This window comes from Neodiprion virginianus, chromosome 6 (assembly GCF_021901495.1).
Source record: "Neodiprion virginianus isolate iyNeoVirg1 chromosome 6, iyNeoVirg1.1, whole genome shotgun sequence".
Taxonomy (NCBI): Eukaryota; Metazoa; Arthropoda; class Insecta; order Hymenoptera; family Diprionidae; genus Neodiprion; species Neodiprion virginianus.
This window is the reverse complement of record NC_060882.1, coordinates 30572347-30593119: the sequence shown is the minus strand read 5'-3', so window position 1 is coordinate 30593119 and position 20773 is coordinate 30572347. Positions and strand designations below refer to the sequence as shown.

Sequence of the window (20773 nt, the reverse complement as noted above, 5' to 3'; positions counted from 1 at the left end):
ATGTGAAAAATAAAATATACGTTTATTGTTTAAATGGAAGATTGACATATTAACGTGATTTTTGATTCAACCCCGTGCTGGGAGAAGTTTACAAATGAACAGAAGTTGTGAAATTAATCATGGCTCCATCCAGATGATATGTTTCTTTTAGAATCTAAAACAAATTGTAAAACGATGTTGACAAACTTTTAGTCCAAAGTTGAATTTGATTATACTTTCTACTCACTTGCCACTGCCCTGCGTTTATTGACATTACGTTCTGAATATGTGAATCGTTTCCTTTTCGTTTTGCATTAGTACATGCTTCTTTGCTACTTGGCTGAACAACCAATTTTCCCCTCTTATCTGTTCAATGACATATGTATAGATGAGTATTTGTACAGCTAAAAATATTTCTAACAGCTGTTAAAATATGCTGTGGAATATTAAGATAAAAGATAGCTGTATAACCTTTCGTTAATTGTAATAATCCATCTCTGATTAAAAATGAAACATGTAACATGTTTTCCACAGTTCGACCAAAGTCAACTGGATTGAGAATAAGTTTGAAGAAATCAAGTGGCTTGTCATTTGTTTTGTAATGATGAGACACAAGAGTTTTTATTTTCCGTACTGTTTCTTCAACTCCGTGTTCAACTTTATCGACAGCTTGAACATTCTCAGGCCTTTTAATAGCTACTTGGATGTCTCGAGGTCCTTGCTTTCGCTTTGCGATATGCCTCTTTTCTAATGGCTTCAGGGTTCCTACATATAAGAACAGAATTAGAAAATAGCCTTGTGTTTTGGAAGAGTAGGAAATGCATCTTAAAGATTTACAATGACTCACAATTGGGAACACAATGAACAAACCTAAAAGATAAGAATATTGTGGAGTAACGTTCAAACACTTCAGTACTTCATCAGTCAAAATCGGCCAGTGTACTTCCTCTAACATTGTGTCTGGGCGCAGCCGCACGTAAGATAACTAGAAGGTAAAATCTTGAAACTGATAACCATTACGAATTTAATTTTTTGTTTTTTCCAATTGAAAATCCGATGTGTACTAACTATTTTCTCAGCAAATTCAGTGTGGTCGTATGGGCTCATGTCTTTGTTCAAAGTTTCTGTACAACGTTTCAGAACATCTGAGGATACATACATCACTTCTGAATCTAGCAGAACTTCATCGGTGTAATTAGCTAAACAAACCATGCATATATTACTTTTAAAGAAGCGGTAGAGGATTATTTAGTTTTAAAATTCCATGTCAGTTTTGATGATATGTGTTCTAAGAAATTATGAAACTTGGGTGAAAAACATTTATGGAAAAATAACAAAGTTCGTTGCTTGAGAATATACCTTTGTCTATAGCTTCCTCATCTTCGTTTATAATATCTGTATTAGCCATTATGGTACGTAACGTCATAATCGTGTTTTTGCCTACATTTTCCTCTATAACGAAAACAAACAAAAATATATGAAGATATCGGCGGTCACAACCTCAAAAGCATGCTAGGATGAAACATCTTTTAGAATACGTGAATTTTGAACTGGTGTGAACTTACGGAGAACTTTTGTTTTTCCCAAATATTCTCGGTAAAACGCTTTCCGTTTTTGTGGAGAGTGAGATGATTCCACGGATACATTATTTTCGTTGTCTGACATTGCAAAGACAAATCGTTTCCGACCACTTCTAAGCAGATTTTGCCGCGTACTTACAGACCATGCACCTCGATAATCAGTTCGAAAAACCTATTTCGTCTCGAACGGCGCTCGAAAATCGGGAAGATGAAAAATGGATAGATTTCTCTTTGGATGTCGTTACAATATACGGGCCGTGTTCGAAAATTGACTGACAGTACTGTCAGCAATCTTTCATCTCTCTTGCGCTGCCGAGTTCATGAACAGCTCTGTCTCTGTCCTAGGGAATTTTTAGTACTGGCAGTCAATTTACGAACACGGCCACGATCGACCCGCTACACGGTGTAAAAATAATAGGTGTCCTGTAGCGCGATTCTGTAACTCGTTGTGCTGTCGTTATGGACTCATAACGACAAGTTTCGTTATGCTACCGACCGCGTCGCTATTATAACGACAAATGCGATTCTGTACACTATTCTTAGCGAGTTTTGTCGTTATTAGTAACGAAAAGTGTCGTTATGATGTCGTTACGGTGCGAGCGGATAGCGAGGCTCAGAGACCCCCTCGGTACGCTATAACGACCATTATAACGACACTTTGCGCACGAGTTAGAGGAGTGGTGTGCGTTTCCCATATTTTTCTCGACTCCGAGAAAGTGCTTCGAAAAGTGCTCCGAAAGTAAAAAATAATTACGCCGTTTGAAATAACCAATAAGTAAGTTGAATTTTCCAGTAATTAGGAATTATCAATGCAGATTGACTTCAGAAAAAATTGTAGAATAGATTTTATTATTTTCTAAAAAAGAATAACATAACCTATAAATTGTAGTATTGCTCCAAAGAACCCACAAAGTTGCTTCCACAAATATAATTATTCATTAATTTCATTAATAATTCATTTCTACTATTAAGTCTATTATTTACGCTGTTTCTTTGATTATCTTCAATCTCAAAGGATCATGGCTATCGAATACCTTGCTTGGGATGTATTCGTTCTTGAGGAAAGATTACGTCGACTCGAACGTCGTGTGGAAAGAAGGCGACTGAGAGATGCTCAGAATCCGTTTCAGCTACCACGAGAAGAGTTTCTCAGCCTTTTTCGCCTGCCTCAAGAAGCTGTGATGAATCTTGGTTAACACCTTAAGCGCACTCAAAGCGAAAATATTTTTCACTGTTCAGCAAAGCAGCATAGGTTCAGTTTGAGTTTTATATACATAATATGCATATTATATTTAGTCTACTTTTTTCTAAATCAATATATTTTCCATCAGGTGATGCTGGATATCCATTGGAGCCTTGGCTGTTAACACCTCTGGCCAATTTTTCTGAAGATACGCGACAACATCAATATACACAACAACTATGTAAGGCTAGAAGCGTCGTCGAGCGGTTGTTTGGAGTTTTTAAATCTGTATGGAGATGCTTGTCATACCAGCAAGTCTTGATGTACGAACCAGCGTTCGCAGCGAAAATTGTTAATGCGTGTGCAGTACTGCACAACATGAGAGTGCAACTACGATTAAACAATGAAGATGACGAACAACTAGCACCGATAGCTCATCCCGTAGAGAATGATGTTGATCCGATGGATCAAGATGAAGAATACACCAGACGAGGACCACGCGCTTTGGCTCAACGAATTCAACAACAAATTATGAGAGAAAGATTTCCCAACTTCCGTGATGCGGAAGAATAGAATACAGAATATGGAATGATGTTTGTGGTTAAATTGCCAACAAGTATAATGTTTAAAGGTGATGAGAGAAATTAACGACAACAGAGTCAGGGCGGTGTTACGCTCCGACGTACCGCCTTGGCGTACCTTTTTCAAAATTCCATGTTATTTCATTTCTTTAATATCTTCAATGCACAGATATTATTTCATCAAAATCTCATAGGCTCATAGGAGTAAGGCTCCGGTCAAGCAACTCTAGACGCCAGGTTCGATTCCTGGCTCCGTCGTTAATTTTTCAAAATCACCAATTTTTCGAATTTACATTCCTTCAACTATAATGTTTACAATTGATTGTATATAAAGAAATATTCAATTGTGTTTTTAAAGTATCACTTTATTTTATAAAAAATATTCACCTTTTTTAACCCGAACAAAAAATAAAAACGCGAAAAATCTTTATTCTAAACTAGACCTCAATTTTTTTTTCAAGTGGTATTGTTTTTAAATAGCTTTGCCTCCATGAAATTAACAAACTCAAAGACTTCTTGAAGTATTAAAAATATTACAGCTACAGTTATGATTTTTAGTAAAAAATGGGAGTAGTTATATAATTTTACTCTTCAGAATATTGGTTCTACGTGAAGAACCCAATGGTGGTCCATGCAAAAAGAATAGTGAGGAAGACGTAGAAGCAGTAAACGCTGCATGGGGATTCACGACACGTGGTCAAAGGGCTCCTTTTAAGAGTATGAGTGCAAATAAATTTTTTTACTCGTATTAAAATTTATTAAAAGTATTAAACGGTGTTAAGATATAATAACAATGGTGATATTTATATTTACAATGTTCACTATACGATGGATTTGCACTGACTGTGACTGAGTGATTGTGCGCGCCTCGATTTAAACGATTTAAACCTTCATGCGCGCCACCGCGGCACGAATTTCAGCTATTTTAAGGCGAGTTTCGATAAAATTCTAGTTACTTACTAAGGATTTGTCACAATACGTCACTTCCTGTCGGTATCCATAACGACGATTCGTTATCCCATTCTGTAACGTCGAAGTGTCGCTATTCGTAGTTACGGAATCGCACCGTCGTTATGAGATTGTCGTTACACGCGGCGAAATTCGTTATCGTTACGATAGCGTTCCGAATCGTTATTCTCATAACGAGTTACAGAATCGCACTACTGCTGCGACTCGACGACTGTGATTATTTTTGCATAATTCGGTACCTGTCCACCAGTCAGCTACGGGTCTGTAGGACTCATAGACTATATAAAGATAGACTGAGCCATGCATAGGGCAGCCGGACCACCTATTATAGCGTTTTCCACTGATTGCACTGAGTGCGCACTAGCTTGGCATCGGGGCAAACATTCTGAATGGAACCGTAAAACGTATAAAGGCAGACTAGATCATAATTTATCCTAAATCAGAAATAATGTGACGTTACTTGACCGACTGTGCGACTGTACAGTTTTTCAACCAAGTGATAAAGAAGCCAATTGAACAAACGCAACGGTAATTTTTTGTTTGTAAATAAATGTCACAAATTTTAGGCACGAGCATACAAGGGCAAAAAAAATTGACAATTCCGCTGAAAAGATAAAAATTAATAAGCAGCAAGTCAAGTTGTCCCAATCTCTTGAAATATACCTAGCAGTTAACCTCTAGAAGCTGAAAAAATGTGTATCCATACTTCGATATCGGACATGCTGTGGATTACTCCCATGAAATTTAAAATTTTGGGAATCTCTCCTCTACTATCTTTCGGCTCCAGCAAGCATCATCACTGCTAGACGAAGATGAAATTAGATCTAATAAAAGAGTTGCTCTCACTGCATCTACTTCGACTCTTTCACGATCGGCAGCCATAATTGCACTGCTTTGACACCGACTCCCGATTTCAATGCAATATTTTACGCACTCAGTGCTAAATTCACCCACTCGAGCTGCCAGTGGAACACGCTGGAAATACGAGTCTACCGCTAGTGCGCTCTCAGTTCACACTCAGTGCAATCCGTGGAAAACGCTATTATTCTTACATCGTGATCCGCTACAATTTTTGTCTTACTATTTCATAACCCCTACTAACTACGCCTACAGGTAAATTTTCACAAACGGCAAACAAGTGGATGCAACCACGGTTTTACATACGACCGTGGTCTAGGCACTCAAAGCCCCTTCCTATAAAACGCAGCGTGACCGTCTTCAAGCCTGTGTTTCTCAATTTGTGCACCAAAGACCGGAGGGCTGCAATCTCCGAGGCCGGTTTATGCGGACGACGGTCTTATATACAGGTCTGGAAACTCCTATGCTGAGAGCCACGATTATTCGCGCCGCTTGGCGAGGGCAAATTTCGATTCTAGCGGCACCACCAGTTGTCGCTGCGGTCTAGTTACCAGGATAACAATAACCTCAATAAATACGATGAGTGAGCGTGAGTGAGCGAATACCACGGTCTTGTCTGGACCCCCCCGGTCCCGCCGCTGTAATAAGATCGCAACGAACCTAGTGGCGACTAGTGAACACAAAAATTGCTTCAAACGATCTACCCCCTCCATTGGAATTTCCAGACTACCCAGGACCTGCCTAGCTGAAGACTTGCGAATGTTGTTTTCCGGGAGGTGCCTGCCGCAGACATGCATGATTCGTGTATGCTTCGCCAGGATCGGCTTTGTGGAAGATTATATATAATAATCATAGACATACAAGAATAGACCGCGTGAGCGGGCTGAGAAGGCGATAGCGCGGTAGAAAGAGAAAGCTGCATATAGGCTCCCCGCTATCCTTGTCTAATCGCGCATGCGCGGGACACGCGAGTCGTGTATGCCAGAGCTGAGTTCAGAAACCTTACCCGAGTGAACTCGGATATCATACTGTCTCTGCCTAACACATGAGAATAAACAAAAACACGACGATACTCGAGTCATTCGGGTAAGGTTTCTGAACTTAGCCCAGTATACCACACTGCGCGAGAATGCTGAGCGCGCATGCGCGCGATTAGACAAAGATAGAAGGATGGACCCATATGCATATTTCTCTTTCTATCCCGCTATCGCATTCACCAACGGGCTACCTCTGACCTCGCGCCGTGTATTTTTATATGTCTATGATAATAATATGTGAAAAAAAAATCCAAATTACACAGATGATATGAAGGAATTCGATAATATAAGACTATTAATAGTACGGTAAAAAATTGCCGTAAATCACAAATCGAAATAGAGACATGTGTTCTTATAAAGTGCGTGGAAAGAATAATATCGTCAGAAAAATATAACCTAAAGCTTACCAACATTGAAAAAATAAGGATATAAGTACTCACATGGATGTATAAAAGCAGTCGAAACTCTACAAAAGCATCTGATGTTATGAAATATAACTTCAAACCCATAGTTACCGCATCAAATACATGTATAATATGAGGTGATATATACCAATTGGTTTATATGCCTCAGGAAGTAAAAATATGCATTCAGTCGCGTGTTTCCTGCCGTTTGCTGTCAAATTTGTCACACAAATAATTCTTGTTCGTTATGCCATATGCCATGGAATATGGCTTATGGATCTTTATGTAGATTGAAATCCATAATCCATAGGCAGAATGCATAAACCATACGGACTGGCCTTTTGCAATTGCGCATGTGCTACGGCTTCTGCATTCTGCCTATGGACTCTGTAATTTTATGTGCTCCAGCCTTAATTCTGCCGCAAAGTGCTGCCGAACACGGTCTTTCATGATCTGATGCTACATGAAATGCTACGGATGTGTTGAGGTCCGTGAACAGAATGCTGCCTGGGTAGTTATGCAATAGTCCCCAGAGTTTGCCCAATCCAGGCGCACCTAACGTACGACCATCGTACGACAGCTCCTCATTCAACACTAAATTGCTTTGTATTCCATTCCTCATACTGGCAATCGTTGCTCATTTACAGGTGTTTGATAACACAATTGCAATGTTTGATAACTCGACCGCTTATTCAGGAAAATTGAAACAATTGTAGTTAGGCATAGAACCGATAGCATAATTGACCAATCAGAGCATTTTTGCTGCTGATGCATCCAGCTATTTGCTGCACGTCAAAAAGCAGCTTAAGACCGTGATATAGTCAGATCCAGTTGAATACCTCCGTGTGCGCGGTACGCGTTTGAGGTGGAGTATATTTCAGTGCCTTCGATTACCTGCGTTGACTTTAATTATTTGTCGCCTATCAGTTGGGAGTTGCGGGTAACTGTATCTTTCTGTTTCCACTGTTAAAACACTAGTATGTTCAAATCAACGACGAAAGAGACGTGAAAGCAAATGTCACCGTTTCTATAACCACCAATGTTGTGTGACGTACATACCTTTCATGAGGCATACTACGTATTTGTAATGATCGGATCTGTAGAATTCTCGAAATACAGTCAACTAATAGAAGCTTGGCTTTATCCCAAACTCACAGATACAGATTTTTTAGTTCGTATTATATAAAAAAAAAGTTATCAAAACATGTTGAACCGTGTTCAATGTGTACCAATTTTCATGAAACTTCACGATGTCGGTGCAACTTTCAATTGATCATTGGAATAACTAGTTGTACGAACCTCAATTTCCAAATCGTCTATTTCAAACGTTGGTTAAGCAGAAGACCCGACTGACTTTTTAATTTAAAAACAGAATCCTACAGTGACAATGCCAAGTACTGTACCCACTTGTCCGCTTCATTGTGCCACATGTTTCGAAGATTTAACGAGCCAAGCAGAAGTTAAATTCGAAAAAAAAAATCCTAAGATGGTATGCAAATCTTTGGGAAAATTACTGGATGAAGGAAAGAAACACAGATTGACTGGAGATGATGAAATGGCTTATATAGTTTATATGCGATGGATTCACTGCATTCGCTGGCTCCAAAAAACGCCTGATTTTACAGAAAACAAAGATTTTCTCAAGCCTTATGTTTCGGGGTCTAAGGTAATCCTGGGCAAAAGTTATAGATTTTGGTAGATGGCAGAAAATGTTAGGTTGACCTATTTCCAACATTTTTTTTTTAATAGTACATTATCCAGCCCTCATACCTTTTAGGAAAAATTGCTTGACTTTTGAGCAGTATTGATTTTTCGAAAATCATTACTTAAATTAGGCAGCTAAGTGTGTGTGATTTACAGGTAAAGGAGATACTAAGTCTTTTGGAGGAAATTGCTGACAGATTGAAAAACAGGTATAAGGTGAAACGATTGGAAGAGAATACTAAACAGATACTGAATACTGTTGAAAAGGTGATAATTGAAAGCGATCACATGAACGATGATGATTTGTTAAATGAAGTTGGGGATATCGAGCTGAATTTACCCGACACACCGACGGATGACCCAGATACCAAACTGACTGAAACGTCGATAACATGCATGGAGATGTTTCAAGAAATGCAAAAACTGGTTGATCGAATAATAATAATTGATATTAGACCGCGAGGAGATTTTCAAAATTCACATATCAGAAGCGATCAATGCATAAACATTCCAACTGACCTAATAAAGACTGGGTAAACACACAGTTTTCATTGGCTTTAAATGAGATACTCTTCCAGGGTGTATACGCACTGGAGAAATGCCAGAAATTTTTCTTACTGGGGAAAAACTGAAATTTTCTGGTACTCTGTGATAGTAAGATAAATTTTGCACAATTAGTGCACAATTCATGTTTTGTTTAGAAAAATTTTTTCCCATTCTACCTGGTTGACATAGTGTAATAATATCGTTTGTCTAATGGTATAAAGACATATGCACCAAAGATGCGAATTTCTCGGAAGAAAAAATCTGTTAAAAAATTAGACGTAAAAATTACAGAGGTTAATGGCCCTCTGTTTGGTGGATATGCCCTTTTGCACCAAAAAATATTTTTATTTATCACACTTATAAATGATATCAGGTTGCATCCGCCATTTTTGTGTTTTTTTCGCGACCAATGCAAAACCCTTCAAAATATGAAGATTTCTCAATTTTGAAAAAAAATTTACAATTGCGTCTTTTGTCAAAAAATAATGTTGGACGTAAGGGTATAAGGTCGTATTCGCCAACTTATTTTAAAGCTTTGAAAACCTTTCGAATGTAAAAATTTATTAATTTCGGAAAGGATAAAAAATTTTTTTTCACAAATAATTATATCGGACATAACAGTACAAGGGCGTATTCGCCAATTTATTTTTTCTTGCAAACGCTTTAAAAATCTTTGAAAAGTAAAGATTCGTTTATTTTGGGAAGGATGTTTAAAATTTTTATTTTCTCAAAAAATAACATCATACGCAACGGTATAAGGTTGTATGTGGGAACATGCGACCTTACACCATTAGAGAACATAATTATTTTTCATAAACTTTGTGATTAAAGAGCATACCGACCGTACGTACGACGCTCTACATTAACTACATTTTTGAATTTCAATGTTTTCGAATGTATGCTCATATTTTTCGCTTAAATACGATCGAGGAAAAAAAATATGCCTTTTTATCTTTACATGTGGTAAAAGCTCGTATAATGACACATACATCCTTATACCATTAGACATACGATGAACCTGATGTGAAAATAAAGGTTCTAAAATATTTTACACATTTAAATTATCAATGTACCCTGAAATTCTTAACATGGTGATGAAAAGCTCCCGCACGCATTCCTGTGATCTCAAATTTTATTGATAGAATTTCGTATTTTGCAAGCTATAAATAACATTCATGAAAATTAAAGCGCGATGTTATAAAAGTATATAAAAGGCTTGTAATTTCCTTGATATGCAGAATAATATCAATAATCTATGTCTAGGCACTTGGGAGAAACATATTTTTCACTGGGAAATTCTAGAAAAACCCGGTATTTTTTTTTTTTTATTCCCAAATACACCCAGTCTTCATACTGATTCTTGAATTGTTATTTATTAAACGGATGAAACATGTCGCTGGTTATTTCTCGTATTTCTAATATTTCAGAATACTAGCTACCGATCTTTTTAAACGATTGAACGGGGATGAGAGAACATGTCGAGTTATTCGGCACAGAGCTCGGGAATACTGCGATCTGATAGTATTGTTAGATTGGCAGTCCACTAAAGCCTCGTTACAATCAACCAATCAATTGAACGTGCTGAGGAATACACTGCTTGATTGGGATCCAGGTGTAGCTTATAAGAGGATAGTTGTGCTGCACGGAGGATACAAAGAGTGGTTAACTTGTTTCCCTACATTTACAACAAATCCTGGTGTAATGCCCCCTGATATTGAAGATGACAGCATGGCAGGAATCTTGGAGGAAGTTGAATACCCAGAGTGGAACCAATCGGACGAAGACCAACCAATGTCAGAAATAAAGGTTAAGCAGATTCCGGCGAGGAGTTTGAAACCTATGTTAAATGAGAAGAAAGATTCGCAAATTAGATATTCCAATACTTTGGATAATCGAAATAGTGATCGAGTAAATACTTTATATAGCAATAAAAAGAACAGCAAATACTCTGCTACACTGACTGGCACATTAAAAATCCAAGCAGACCCTATCGATGATCAGCCAAAAGCTATAATTTTACCAAAAAAGATTGCAGAAATTTCGCATCCAAGCGGTTTACGAGTCAGCCAGAATGATGAAGTACAAAGTATAATAATTGAATCTGCAGAAAGCAACGTTAAAAAACCAACAGTCGATCGCAGTAGTAAACCTAACATTGAAAAAACCTATGATTTGGACTCCGAGAAGGTGCTAAACTTATTAAGGTTCAAACGTGATACAGTAAACACTCAGTTGAAATTGGCAAAAAAAAAGTTATTGTTGGAGAGTCAGTTAGTTCGTAGAGATAATGACGATGTTAGCACGCAACTGGAGACTGAAACATCGAAACAAACCCTAACCATAAATGAGGCTATGATTGAAAAAGTAAGTGAATTTCACAAAAATAGAAACCCTGCAATCAGATCTCTGTTTTCATTACTAAGTTTTGCTTTACTAAGTTCGTTAATAAGCGACAGAGGATAGTGATGTGCCTAAAGTTGTATAAACTCAGGTACTGTATAAAAACACTGCATAAAAGTACTGCTTTTTCTTATATATAGATGAAACAAATCTCAAGTATTAAAGAAGCATTAGACAGATGCAAACGGGATGGAATCAAAGTGAACCCTAAACATCACGACGAAGAAGTTAGACTTGAGCTTGATATTGGCGTTGCTGAGCAGGAAGCCCAATATCTGGCCATTGAGCAAAGAGTACTTGTAAGCGAACGGGATAAGTAAGTGACCAAGTAGGATCTTGCGACACTATGGAGTTTAATGGTATGACTCATTTTTTTTTTTTTTTGTAACAACTGTCTATGTCGACATGTATTTGATTATTAGAAAGCTTGAAGAAAATGAAGAAATGAAACGAAAAAATATGTCTACTCCACCAACTGCTATTGAAAAGGATACGAAAAAAACCCCATTAAAACAGGATGGACAGATAAGGAACAGTGCTCTTAAACGATCATATTCTAGTCCAAACCTCGTGAAGGTAAAGAAGTTAAAGACACAATACAAAGTAAATATCTGCTTTTAACTTGCTCATTAATAACAGATGGATTGAAATTCAAACAATGGTAGCCCATAATTGCCTTTGTACAAAGATGGTCTCTTGAAATAGACATTTTGCACTTACAGTGCGAGCCAACTCATATAATTTCAATGCGTTTAAGCTAATATAGAACAGCGTCACCCTGAATGCACTGAAGCGGTCCGCTCCAAGGCATCCGCATGGTATGTTGAAAGTACTCTCGTATGACTGGGGTTGCATTGTATTGACATTTCTGACTTAGACTGGCCCTGAGTATATCAATGCAGCTACACTCTTTTGCGCGAGAGATCCACATTGTAATGAATATTTTTGTTCAATTTAGTTAGAGCTCTCTGTTTAAAAGGTCCAGCAGGGATAGCATATCATGCTATTCAGTTTTATCATTTTGTGCACAGTCCATCATTCTCTCATTCATGACGTATGCCTTGGTTGATATCCATTTTTACAGTCACAACTATCATGGCTAATTTTTTCTCCCTCTTTACAATTCGTGAAGACAACTTTTTCTATCAAGAAGATAACATTCCACAACGAACGGCATCTAGCCAATGAATTTGCACAATTTATATTTTGAATAATTCTGCGGACGAGTAAAAGCTCGTCAAAACATTTATCAAATTAAAAAATATTTTCTGGAGCATGTTACAGCATCCTGAAGTATTACAAAAATTTCAAGCCCTCAGTTCTCATAGCATACAGAATTTGTATAAAGAATTTTTATTTTTGTATCTATCTATTTCGGAGTCATCTTGTGCAATCCGGCTACAGATTGTCATTAATTGTATGAGCTGTGACTTACATACTTGAATACTTTGTTGTCCGCAAAAGACAAAGACAAATACCATTCCTATGGGGATGCATAAGAATATAAAATTTCATCAACTTTCCCAATCGGCGTATGTTTTCCTATCTTGAAGTGAACATATTCATTTGGTCCATATACCAGTTGGAAACTCGTAATGAGTCGGCGACCCGAGGTCTTGACTGTAAAACACCGCAAGTGGACAGAACATCAAAGCCTCTGGTACAACATCAACATAAAAATAATATTATGAACAATACCTTTATCAACACTCAACCTCTGAGAAGGGATCGGGAACAGAGGATGAATCCAGTGTTCGGAAACATGGTAATAGAATGATCTTTATAATTCAAATATAACTTTACTTCAAAATTGGCCCACCGTTTTATCATGGAATATATCATTATACTGCCAATAAAAACTGTGCAGTTAGTCGAAACGTTCTGGGTGTACTTGTTACGAATATATGCAGTCTGATAAATGGAACGGTTCAATAGTTCATTTACCAACATATACTAAAAAAAATTATAATGATTAAGTGTGCTAAACTTGACAGGACCTAATGAAAAAGACGTATCTCAACTAGATAAATAATAAAGACTGATTGAGACTAACGGCTAAGTTGCAGTTGAGTGAAAATAATGTTTTGGCATATGCATCTTTGTGATATGTTCTTATAAGCCCACATGCCGAGCCACGTCTTTTATAAACAGTAGTGTTGAGATTTTTTATCTGTTTCGTTTCTTAGAAATGCTTTTTTAACTGGTACCCGTCAAATTATCAGTCATTTTTTATAGTAACTAAAAATAGCACTTCTTCACATGTTGCGTCCTTAATCATAGTTTTATTTTGGTATGGATCGTTCAGACGATGCTATTATACGAATAATTGAAAGTCGCGGATCAGGATTCTATATAAAATGAATGCAGAAGTCAAACCATAATTAGTGTTCTCAATATCTGATGACATTTAATCATCAATATCACAGATAACGAGCACAAAACTCAAATTATCTGCTACTGCGATATTTTTCTGTGATGTATAAATAAATTGACACTTTCAGCCTTAGATTTCAATAATTTATGTACACAACATGGATATCATTTTTTTTAATCTTATCAAAGAGTAGAGGCCATAAAGATCTTCTATTAACATAATTTAATATCGTACCAAAATGATGTATAAATGTGTAAAGTTTGAATATCAGATCTTGCTTGGCACAGTTGAGTTTTCAAAACGTTTCGAAGAGTTATTAAAATGTAAAATGTTATCAGAATCCATTGATCACGTGTGCAGGAGATATTATGATCAAATTGAGATAACAAAGTTATGTGCTAGTTACCCAGCAGTTTCCGATGTTAATTTAGTTTGGTTAAGCAGCGACTGCTCAACTAATATGAATTCTCATAATACGTGATATTTAGCAATTTGTGATTGATCATTTCTGAGATAGGCCCTTTCATTCATTGCATTTTCTCTTAGTATCTGTACTCTCAGATGTGTGCGCACAGTAGCTGTGTTTATGCAAGTGATTTATCTCAATTCCCAAGCATTATAGAAGAGTACAATAGCATTTGCGAAAAGCATCTCAAGAGAAGATGGTCCAAATCAAATTCCTCAATGTAGTTGACAATAGCAATCCTGTGAGTATTTGATTCCATTTCTATTCATTGCTTCATTACAAGGTAAAATATTATTTTAGTTGTCATTGTGTCAAAATAATTACCACCTCGGCAAACATGTGGTGAAAGATCTTTAGATTCGGCTACCGAGTAGCTATCATTGGTTACCTGACCTTGCCTCTTATCAGATACGTAGATAGCAGGAATAATGTACTTGATTGTTGAAATGTTACTTGTATAATCCATATTCTACTTCCCTTGATATAGTGCAATTAGTACCATGATACTGTTTCAACGGAATAGCATGACTTCTATTTTTTGCAACTAAACTACAGCTTAAACAGTATCAAAGTACCAGAATCATGCTGCTCTTTAAGTTGAACCCAAGATGCTACTAAGCATATCCAATCGATCCCTGACAGGCCAAAGCCGTGAAAACGAAAATAAACCCATCTTTGGTCCCTGAATAACAGACATTAAAATCTAACTTTGATTCCGAATAAGGATTATATTAGTATACATATACGCAGATTGTGTAGGCACAATATTCCACGTGCTACATGGTCACGTTTGCCAATTAGCAGACACATAGATGTATATGAAAGCATGGGAGATCATGCAGGGCTTCCCAATCCAATCTAATGACTAATGTTCAATATATACATCCCTTCCAAGAGACCACAATGAAAAAAATCTGTAATTACTGCCCTACCTACCCAGGTACCAGGTGTTTCTGGATATCACTTTATTTTCTGGAAAAAGAATAGAAAATTCACGTGGTTTCTGGGGTTCGCAACATTTGTTGTATTGTGTGTACACATAGCTGCAGGAATAATTTTTACGGCGTATGAATTTTGCTTCTTTATCATGTCGGCTACATTTCTATGTTTATATATGGTATATTTCTATGTCCAGTAATGTTTGCCCTTTGAAATTCAAAAATTGCGATACATCGGTTCAATTCAATTTTCACATCACTATTTTAATTGTTATTTCCCATAAGAAAAATATGTTGCCCTTGAGAAAACAAAAAATTAGTTACTTCTTGGTTTAATTTTTCACTTTTATGCATAAAATTTTAAATGAAATTAATATTCTTACCGCCAAAAAAATATGGTTTATACAAGAGTACATAGAAAGCTATCATCCCAATACATCATCAGTTATTTCAAGAAGGTAAATAAAGGCGATTAGTGAAATTATTTCTTATTAATCATTAGTAATGATAGGCTTTGAAATAATTCTTTGTAAAATGCCAGTATTCACCTTGCTTAATTTCAACTGACTTCAGCATCCTGGTATAACTGGACTCAAAAACCTTGGAAACTCTTGCTACATGAACAGTATAATTCAGTGCCTGAGTAACACGACTAGCTTGGCAAGATATTTCATCCACGGACTTTATACCGACGATTTAAATACAAAAAACAAAAAGACCCAAGGCCAAGTTGTTGAAGAAGTCGCGCAAGTGATCAAAGCGCTTTGGTGTGGTCATTATCGAAGTATATCACCCAGGGATCTCAAGGTATAGTGACAAAGATTTATACAGAGATGTTTAATGTAATTAATCTAAGCTGATAAACAAATATTTTATTGTATGCTGATAATAGCATAATATTTTCATCAAAGTTGTAAATTTCACTGGAATAAAAAAAAAGCCAAAACGATTCGTAATTTAAAATTTTATCAGGTAGCAATTGGGCAGTACAAAATGCAGTTCGAGAGTTATGAACAACAAGATTCTCACGAATTTTTAACATTCCTGTTAGACTGGATGCATAACGATCTCAAAACGGTAGGAATAAAGAAATGAACTGGCTCACATCGTTTTAAAATTCGCAATAACGATACAATTCTTAATAAATGAATCATATTACCAATTACCAATCCTCCCACAGAAGGCAAAACCGGAAGTAGATCGCCTGATTAGTAACGCAGACAAGGAATGGGATAAAGCTCTGGATGGTCAAACTTCTATAATATCTCAATTGTTTTTCGGTCAACTCAGATCCACCATCAGCTGTGCTACATGTGGAAACAGCAGCACAACCTATGAAAGTTTCAACAGTCTGACATTATCTCTTCCAGACACCAATCGATGTACTCTAGATGTACGTCATCTACTTAATAAGTTTCATTGTTAGCCAAGCAAAATTATTGAGCATTAATACATTATTGTCTTGTTGATGCTGTAAAATACCCAATTTGTATCTTCGCTATGAAGTCGCGATCTACTGGAACCGAAGTTTTCCAGGAATTTTTGTACTTCTGTCTCTTGCGATTGCTTGCTGCAGTTTTCAGATCTCATTTTAATATAAAGATTTTTATAATACTTGCCTCCGGAATGAAGTTCTCCCGAGAGAGGTAAATAAAGTGATTACAATAATCTCTCTTTCAGGACTGCATAAGGAAGTATGTAAGCGGACAACGAGTTTCAGGATGGAGATGTCCAAGCTGTAAAACTGCAAGAGACGCGACAAAAAAGTTTGACTTTGTTAAACTGGCACCGATAATAGTAATTCACCTAAATAGGTTTGGCGAGACTGGTGGATGGATACAAAAAATAAATACTGCGGTCGATTTCCCCCTTGTTTCACTTGATCTAAGGAGTTATGTGGCATACGATTCTGGAAGTAACATTACTACACCAAACTCTTATCAACAAACTTACAATTTGTATGCGGTTTCGAATCATTATGGAACTATGGATGGTGGCCATTACACTGCCTACTGTAACAGCGCTTCGCAAAATAAGTCAGTACCTAAAACAAGAATATTTGCGTCCTAATTTTAACTTGAGATTCACAACGATTGTTGTGAACTAGGGAGATTTTATAAAAACGAAAAAAGAAAAATAATAAATAAAATTGATGTATTTTGAAATAATATTTAGATCATTCTAAAAGATAATTATTTTCAAATTATCTAGAAAAAAAATTCTACGTTACTTTGAGCTTTGTTTACCTCATGATTCTCAGATACACACACATTTTCATGAAGTGCAAAACAAGATCTATGTCTTGGATTCGATATTATATAGTTTTGTAAAGCGAATTATGGATTTCAAAATCTTTCTACAAAAATTTGTATTTGTATCTAGTACAGCTATAAAATCTAGTAGACAGCTAGATGAACTGAAAATAACTTGAAGATTTGTCCCGATTTATCTTAATTTTGTGACTGTATCACTTTAGTTTTACTTAACAATAGATATTCTCTTATTTTCAGATGGTATAAATACGATGATCATACTGTGCGAGAGGTACCGCCGAGTGAGGTGAAATCACAAACTGCAAGTGCTTACTTACTCTTCTACACATCTGTTCGAAATTCACCTTACATAGGCATGTAGCCAAATATTAATATCTAAGAATAAACAACTAATTTAAAAATAAGAAACAATGTATGGGATCTGTCAGAATAGAAATGGAAGAAGCGCAAAGAAACATAAACTTCGCACTCATCGAATCAAAGTTAAATTTAGTAATTTTGAACAATTGTTCAATTAATGCAAAGCTGGTGCCCGATTTCTTATTGACAGACTGCATATCATTAGTGTTATATATTTTGACCAGAACAATATGTTGTGGGTATGCCAGAAATTTAATATCCATGCAGCACTTGCAAATATAAACGTTAGTGTGAAATACATACGCTTTAATACATGTAAATCATATTTTGCTTTACGTATCTATATACAAGGACCGTACCTCTTACGTTCACGTGTTTCTGCATTTATTCAACATTAACGCCTATCGTTCGATAGCGCGACGATTAATATTCATTAATTTTTCATCTTATTCTCTGACTTGGCGTTAAAAGCATATCATCACATCAACTATTGGGCTGTATACTTTTACCTTGATATATATTTTTCAATTAATTTATTCTTACTGTGTTACTAGTGGCTAAACGACTGAGTTACTTATATCCCAATTATTGACTTGTTGGATGCTCACCACCTCACCTTCAAAAAGTAGTTGGATCTGGCAATATAATTATACACACTACGATTGCAGCATAAGTCAGATATCTAATATTTTTGCCAAGACTTATTGATTTTTTATTTTACTTTATTTCTATGTTCGTATCAGACATGTTCTTTGTAAACATAAGCCCAAGTATAAATATATAATAATCGCAGCACTCGAAAGTGTGTCATCCATAATGACAATCTTTGACAGTACGGCTACTTTTTTCCAACCCACTCAGATATTGTTCATAATAGACCACATTTCAGTACTAATTAAAAGTATTTTACACACATCGTAAATTTGGTAAAATTTTTAAATCAATCATGTGTGGTGAATTTTTTTTCACAAATTCATATAACTTGGATTAAACAGGTCTAGCGAAACTCATAATCCACAGAAGTATGTACAATAACCTACAAAAAAATAAGAATTGCGGGCATTGGGTATTTAATGGAACTGAAAAAAAATGTCCACAGTCTCAATACGAACGGGTTATCTTACCATAGAATCGCAGGTTAGTTATAACCTTAGTTTCTGTGTATTGTTATTACTAAACTGATTTGGGAAAAGTAGGTACACGCCGGTTAGTTTTAATTTTAAAATCTGTACATTCTAATTACTGAAACGATTCTGGAAAAGTAGGTACACATGGAGTAGCACAAATGATTGATCTCATATGATTTTGTCATTGAGACTTGCAAAAAAGAAAAGATGTCCAACGCTATTAAGTAGCAGATGCCCACTATGCAAATTTTGCTGAAAGTTTTTTTCATATCTTTATAAATTATTTAAATATAGAGATAACATTGAAGGTGTCGAGTGAGTGAAAAAATTATTTAATTATTTTTTTTATTTCTTCTGCTAAACCCTACCGTCCCAAAGAGAACAAAAATGGAAGATTCATGGCGTTGCAAAGTTTAGTGAAAATCAATACTCTTCTGAACCACCGACTTTTTTGCCATACCTACCTGATCTTAGTTATATAAAGTATTGATAAAAAATTTTATCCACTGAAAGGGAAAACGCAGTCTAGTCTCAACTAGTACTTAAGGGGAGTGTCCCATCTCTGTACGCTACAGTAAGAGTTGTTTTCTAATTCGAAAAAAATGAAACTGCAGTGCAAGCAATTATTTCCGAATTTTCAACGCATGTTTATTATTAAAGTAAAACCGAATGATATTTTATTCCGCACACATGTGGCTATTGTTCGATGAATCAGTAAGTCGACAAAATTTTTCTTAAGAAAATGGTCAATTGCCGAACAAATTTTTTTTACATGTTTATTGAACGATACCTACATGTATGAGAACCGAAATGCCGTTTATTTCTTTTTCAGAGAAATAGAAATGAATAAATCCGGCACATCAGCAGATCTGTGGCGTCACGGACGAGGAAGGTCAGGAGGCGGAATTTTTCGTAAAAATGATTGACCACTTTTTTTTTTGAAAACCTAATATAGCAATAAACATACACAAAAAATTCGGAACTAATTTTTTTCATATTACTAAAAAAAAACTCATTTTAGCGGGCAGAAATAGGACAACCCCTTGAATGTGACCAATTATAAGCACGGATGTCTGAGAATTCGAAAAAAAATGAGTTAACTGACAGAAAATGCCGTAAATACATTTACACACAAAAATGCAGATTTTTTAATATTGCTTAGTATTTAATGTAAATAGCTGCGATTGTAAGTTTTCTTCGAATGGCTACAAACGCTTTGACAAAAATTATTCATATAGGTATGAATTCATAATTACTTAACACAAATATTTATTTTATTTGCAATTGTGTGAACTGAGAATTTTGCCCTTTGCAGTCAATCGATTCTTTTTTTCACTTCTTGCATATTGCTCGTAACTTACATAATAACTACTCCATTACTTATCAATTATATAGGCCTATACATCACATACATATAAGTATTAGCATTTACTCTAAAATTCGACGTGACTGTTGCTTAAATTATGAGTATTTTGAGAGTATAAAGCATTTCTAAACTTTTACGTATCAAAAATTTGTAAATAAATTTGAATTTAAGTAAACCGTGGAATCATGGAATAATTAAAAAATATCAATTATCTCCAATGGTACAAGAGAATCGCACGAAAGATCTCTTCTATATTCGGAATATTGAGTAGCACGTACTCTACTCAGATTATGATTTCTTCATGCATTTTCGCTTTCAGAGACAAACTTTTCACAATTTGTTGAATGCTCTTATGCAGAAGTCTAATCTGGTAAAGGTATGCCTATTTAGCTACGTCTAGTTATTGTAGTAAATCTCTTCCCGTTTCGTTAACCAATAGATTTCCCATATTAGACTGTTGTATCCAAAAGCTCGGCTAGTTTTTTTTTTTTTTCAAAATTCAATTAAAAAATGTTGTCCGAAATAACGAAAAAAAGGTGATGTCCCAGTTTCAGCTCTTAATATTAATATTTAGAGGTGCCTGATCGTGATTTTGTATTTCTCATTTAAATAACATAGGGAAAAATAT

At 35.8% G+C, this 20773-nt stretch overlaps 2 protein-coding genes across 7 annotated transcripts; one reads left to right on the top strand and one right to left on the bottom strand.

Moving 5' to 3' along the window:
• Nucleotides 1-3: 3 nt before the first annotated feature.
• Nucleotides 4-8523, bottom strand: LOC124307226 (EP300-interacting inhibitor of differentiation 3). The gene is made up of 8 exons (XM_046768741.1): nucleotides 8519-8523; nucleotides 1545-1669; nucleotides 1339-1431; nucleotides 1048-1178; nucleotides 850-964; nucleotides 451-744; nucleotides 227-345; nucleotides 4-154 (listed from the first exon to the last, which is right to left on the bottom strand). The coding sequence occupies exons 2-8, from the start codon at nucleotides 1642-1644 to the stop codon at nucleotides 89-91; spliced, it is 918 nt and encodes a 305-aa protein (XP_046624697.1). The 5' UTR covers nucleotides 1645-1669; nucleotides 8519-8523; the 3' UTR covers nucleotides 4-88.
• LOC124307206 (ubiquitin carboxyl-terminal hydrolase 8) lies at nucleotides 7040-20261 on the top strand. Of its 6 annotated transcripts, none has more exons than XM_046768685.1 (13): nucleotides 7040-7102; nucleotides 7964-8257; nucleotides 8452-8828; nucleotides 10269-11205; nucleotides 11382-11557; nucleotides 11664-11817; nucleotides 12824-13006; nucleotides 15593-15826; nucleotides 15992-16096; nucleotides 16200-16412; nucleotides 16700-17055; nucleotides 17530-17645; nucleotides 19612-20261. In XM_046768685.1, exons 1-13 carry the CDS (start codon nucleotides 7055-7057, stop codon nucleotides 19617-19619), a joined length of 3201 nt encoding a protein of 1066 aa, XP_046624641.1. In that variant the 5' UTR covers nucleotides 7040-7054; the 3' UTR covers nucleotides 19620-20261. The 6 variants fall into 6 exon arrangements, with proteins under 6 accessions (XP_046624641.1, XP_046624636.1, XP_046624639.1 ...); XM_046768680.1 differs by lacking the exon at nucleotides 19612-20261 and adding an exon at nucleotides 18648-19603; XM_046768681.1 differs by lacking the exons at nucleotides 7040-7102; nucleotides 19612-20261 and adding exons at nucleotides 7408-7882; nucleotides 18648-19603.
• The last annotated feature ends 512 nt before the right edge of the window (nucleotides 20262-20773 follow it).

Bases quoted from the DNA above. Each gene is read 5' to 3' on its own strand.
- LOC124307226 (XM_046768741.1), bottom strand. From the start codon at position 1,644: ATGTCAGACAACGAAAATAATGTATCCGTGGAATCATCTCACTCTCCA. The intron at 1,432-1,544 runs GTAAGTTCACAC...TTTTCGTTATAG, and splicing joins GGGAAAAACAAAAGTTCTCC to AGGAAAATGTAGGCAAAAAC. The intron at 1,179-1,338 runs GTATATTCTCAA...TGGTTTGTTTAG, and splicing joins TGAGGAAGCTATAGACAAAG to CTAATTACACCGATGAAGTT.
- LOC124307206 (XM_046768680.1), top strand. From the start codon at position 7,055: ATGAAATGCTACGGATGTGTTGAGGTCCGTGAACAGAATGCTGCCTGG. The intron at 17,056-17,529 runs GTCAGTACCTAA...TCTTATTTTCAG, and splicing joins AACAGCGCTTCGCAAAATAA to ATGGTATAAATACGATGATC. The intron at 17,646-18,647 runs GCATGTAGCCAA...TGGATTAAACAG, and splicing joins TCGAAATTCACCTTACATAG to GTCTAGCGAAACTCATAATC.